This window comes from Pteropus alecto, unplaced genomic scaffold, assembly GCF_000325575.1.
Source record: "Pteropus alecto unplaced genomic scaffold, ASM32557v1 scaffold60, whole genome shotgun sequence".
NCBI classification, from domain to species: domain Eukaryota; kingdom Metazoa; phylum Chordata; class Mammalia; order Chiroptera; family Pteropodidae; genus Pteropus; species Pteropus alecto.
Genome location: NW_006430726.1, coordinates 5,928,422 through 5,932,941, shown reverse-complemented (window position 1 = coordinate 5,932,941; position 4,520 = coordinate 5,928,422). Strand labels below are relative to the sequence as shown.

Below are 4,520 nucleotides of genomic sequence, written 5' to 3'. Positions count from 1 at the left end.
CTGCGGTCGCAGAAACGGGCCAGGCCAGGCCGCCCCAGTCGTGTGGACTGCTTCATTGGTTGGGGGGACAGTCGCAGCTATAAATAGTGACCATGTTTTGTCTGCTGTGTGCCAGACATTGTGCTGCATACTCTGCTTAAAAATCGGACTATGAGCTGGGAGAAGAGGAGATAACATTTTGAGCAAAATTATGTTCTAGGAAGTTTCCAATCTCAGAAGTTCCCAGACTGCATGACTGGGAGACTGAGACTTAGTAAGCCTCATCCTGTCCAATCTGTCAGCCTAGTGTTACTGTTGGCTTCATTTTTCGTTCATTATTATGAAGTCACAATATATTTTTGAAGTTAAAAAAAAATGTGGTGTAAAGGAGGTTAACATCATATGTCAGTGCTTGAAATATTGATTCCTATGCTCCATTTCTAATTAATTCCATCATACCATAAAATGCAAATTTGGGGAGCAGGACCAGTTTTACGTGGACTGTTCACCCTTTTCATGTCTGTCTTTAGGCTTCAACTCTAGACATTTTCCTGAATGAGAAGCATCTATTGCGTGATTTCTATATGTTAAGTTAATTTAATCCTTCCAGTAACTTATTCCAAAATTACAGATGCAGACACTGGGGCTCAGAGAGGCTGAGTAATCGGCCTGCGTTAGTAAGCAGATTCATACTTAGGCACCGACTCCGACTCTGGATCCCAGCTGTAGTCACCCAGACAGCGTACAGTTTGCCTCTGCACTGGAGGGCAGCCAGAGAAAGCTCATGCGGATATAGTTCTGTCCGCGGGGCCATTTCGTTGTGTTCTTAGTTACATCTTAAAGTCGCCTTCTGACGGTAGGCCTGTTTTCACCTTATAGTATTCGGACTGGAGAAATGCTTCATATTTTCAATGTAGCAATTTGTTTTTGGTAGGGATTCTTTTGGTCGTGTCACAGATGAGGAAACTTGAGCTCAGAAAAGTGGTTATGACTTGCTCTGGTACTGGCCTGGTACAAGAAAGGAAGCTATCAGCTAGTGAGTTTTGAGAATGTTCTTAGTTCGCGAAACTGCTTGTTTAGATTGTTGCTCTAAATACAGGATCTGTTTAACGTTAATTTTGCTAAGGAACTTAGTATTTCGACCTTGCCTCCAACTCAGGTCTGTGTATCAATCCGCTTGCAGGGTTTGAATGCCGATGTGGAAATGTTTACTGCGGTGTACACCGTTACTCAGATGTACACAATTGCTCTTACAATTACAAAGCCGATGCTGCTGAGAAAATCAGAAAAGAAAATCCAGTAGTTGTTGGAGAAAAGATCCAGAAGATTTGAACTCCTGCTGGAATACAAAATCCTTTGACCATCTGCAAACTAAAAATTGACTTGAGGTTTTTTTCCTAGTCATTGGGAATGTAGAGCATTGTATCTTGCATAGTCCTTTTAATCATGCATGTCATCAGAAGAATAGATTTTTGTTTTTGTTTTGAAAATGACTCTGAACTTTTATTTCCATTGCAGTTTCTGTGGCTGAAAAGACTTACGTAAACTTTACAAGTATTATCCTTTTAAGATCATTTTAATTTTAGTTGAGTGCAGAGGGCTTTTTTGACAAACGTGGAGAGATTTTGGAGGGCTGTGATTTTTTCCAGTATTAAACATGCATGCGTTAATCTTGCAGTTTATTTTCTCATTGTGTATGTATATATAGCTTTTCTCTGCAGCACGATTTCTCTTTTGAAAATGCCCTCTGGGGCACAACTAGTTATCAGTAACTGAATGTATTTTAATCATTATGGCTGCTTCTGTTTTTTCATTAACAAAGGTTATACATATGTTAGCATATAGTTTCTTTGCACCCACTATTTATGTCTGAATCATTCGTCAAAGGAGAGTGTGTGCTGATGAGATTCTAAGTTTGCGTGTTTTTAAATTTTTTTTTTTTTTTTTTGAGCGAGGGAAGGAAAAGCTGTATGCATTTCATTGCTGACTGCAGGTTTCTTTCAGATTACGTTCATCCGTCTGTGTGTATACAATATGAAGAATGATCTGAAGTAATTGTGCTGTATTTATGTTTATCCACCAGTCTTTGATTAAATAAAAAGGAAAACGTGACATTCTTGTGTGTCGCTTTTTCTCTGTTACTCTCCCAGGATTTCATTTTGGCTCCCCATCCTGTAGCTTTTCACTTTCCTGATTTCGTGACAGCGCCACTACTGCCACTACTGTTCACCTCGTATCTGTTTGTGACTACTCTTTTGACGATAGATCGTGATCTTAACGTTCCTGTGAGTTGAAGATGTCGGCATTTCTTTAAAGCCAAGAACTCTTCTGTCACTTAGATGTCATACTTTGTAGCTCTTGTCCGATTCTCTGTCTTGCCCTCTGTCACACTGAATTAGCATCTAAGGGAAGCCTGTTTTTTCGGGTAGGATCAGAGAAACCGAAAACGTAATTCAAACACGGCAGCTGCAGAACTGCGGAGTAGAAAGACCCTCAAAAGGCCACTTGTGCCGTCATTTTCAAACTTTTATCTGGCAGCCAGCCTTTCTAAACGTGAAATACTATGTAAAATAGATGAAAGCAGTATTTTACAAGACAAAGTTCTAGGTTTAAATTTCTTTACTTGCTACTCGTATGTTCTATCTTAGTATGCCACGATGGCTTTTAGCATTAAAATCTGTAAATGCAATTTATCACATCAACAGGTTAAAATAAGGGAAAATTATTTTGACTATCTCAACATATTCAGATAAAGTATTTAATAATAGAATTTAGCACCCGTTCATCACCAAACAAAAAAGATAAATGAGGACTAGAAAGTAATTTGTCTTAAGCCGATAGATTCTGTGTAAAACCAACCAAACAAAAAAGCAAGCACCTTCTGAAAAGAGGAACGTCGCTGCCTTTTAAAGTCAGAATCAAAGGCCTGCCCATTACCAGTGCTTATATTCAAAACTGTGTTGTAGATCCTGGCCACAGGAGGAGGTCGAGGCAGAAAGATCTTCACTGTTCCGCTGTTATTACAGTCCAGAACATCGGCAGCTGCTGTGGCCGATGAAAATGATCATAACGAAGCTGTTGAGCCACGAGGAAAAGTGTTCGGGAGAAAAATGTAGCGAAAGACTGAAAAATTACCTCTGTGTTAAGTTCACAAAGATGGAAGACTGTCATTGTTGTAGGTAGTGTACATGCTCAACGCACCCCCGCCCAAAAAGGAGAAAGAAAAGAAAATATAGTGTATTTGCAAGTTACTTCAAATGCCTTTTCTCCAAACAGAACAGCTTGGCGTTTTCAGACACTATATATAATTAGTGGGTTGGCACGTCTATTTTAAAACTATGAAATCTTACTCCCCCTTCAACCATCTCGTGCCCACACCCCTTCCCACACACACACACATCTGCCCACCCCCTCTCCCCGAAAAGGTTTTGGGTTTCTCCTGTCGGGACTCTGAACATCCAGGCTGTCATTAGCCTGTGTATTCAGAGGGAGGTCCTGGGCCGGCGTCGCCCACACAGAGAGAAGGGCTGAAGCTGCTGGAATCCCAGTGCCTGGCCGAGCTGGGCTCACTGGCTTAGTGATGAGTTGCTTTTCGTCAACCGTTTCCTGTTAATCACTCAAGTCTGTACCCGGTGTTTTGCTGGGCGTTCGTTGACTAGGGGTTGACAGAGCCATACACAGAATGAGACAGTTCCTGCCTTTAAGGGAGGGTCAACGCCAGGGCCAGTACGGACCAGGTCAGTAGTTCATTGTCTTGCAGCTGAAGAATCACTGGAAATAGGTATCAGGTGCCGCCTGGAAGGCATCTCACAGGCTGTGACACTCCTCCTTTTCCCGTTTCTGGAACCCGCCTGAACCAGACCGCCTACCACTCGAGATTGCAGAGTCCCTGTGGTGTGGTCACTGGTCAGCCTCCGTCACAGTCATCTCAGGGCCTAGGAAGGAGGGCCCAGTGGTCAGCCCTCCTTGCAACAGGCAAGTACCCTCTGGGGCCTTCCAGTTTCGGGTCTGCTTATCTTTACACAAAGGTGTATGTAGTCTCTGTATGCTCTACGATTAATTCTCACATCCACCGTGAGATAGAAACTTGTCCACATTATACAGAGGAGAACGCTGAGGCAGGAAGAGGCCAAGAAACTCGTCCAAGGTTAATGAGCTCGTCAAGGTCATGTCGACACTGGAATGTGAGATAAGCAGGTGAGTTACACTGTTTAGAATATAAGGTCTCATTAATTTAAGGCCCGCAAGACACCATTGTGCCTTCCGCCTCCGAGGCGTAAGTGTCCTGGGTCACAGGTTGGCAGAAGGGACGAAGTCTGGTTCCAAGCCTCAGAGGCGGTGCCCCAGACTCCCACGAGCGCGCTGTAGAGCGGAGCTGGGCCCTGCGGGGACACGAGGCTGAGGTTGCCCCAGCCGGCCTTCAGTGCCAGGCTGGGGACCTCGCTCTGGTGGAGGAAGGTGCCAGAGGGGTGTGGCTCGAGGGGGCGGGGCTGGGTGGGGGCGGGACCCTGTCCGTCACCGCGGAGGGGCGGAGCCGGTTT

The 4,520-nt window shown here is 44.0% G+C and overlaps 1 protein-coding gene across 5 annotated transcripts in view; it reads left to right on the top strand.

Moving 5' to 3' along the window:
- The window catches only part of ZFAND6 (zinc finger AN1-type containing 6), a 33,077-nt gene extending 30,984 nt beyond the window's left edge, over positions 1-2,093 (top strand). For all 5 annotated transcript variants that reach the window (XM_006905321.3, XM_015594351.2, XM_015594356.2 and 2 more), the window contains one exon: positions 1,163-2,093. In XM_006905321.3, coding sequence (XP_006905383.1) covers positions 1,163-1,311 — 149 coding nt within the window. In that variant the 3' untranslated portion in view covers positions 1,312-2,093. The remainder of the gene's footprint in view (positions 1-1,162) is intronic.
- Positions 2,094-4,520: the final 2,427 nt, after the last annotated feature.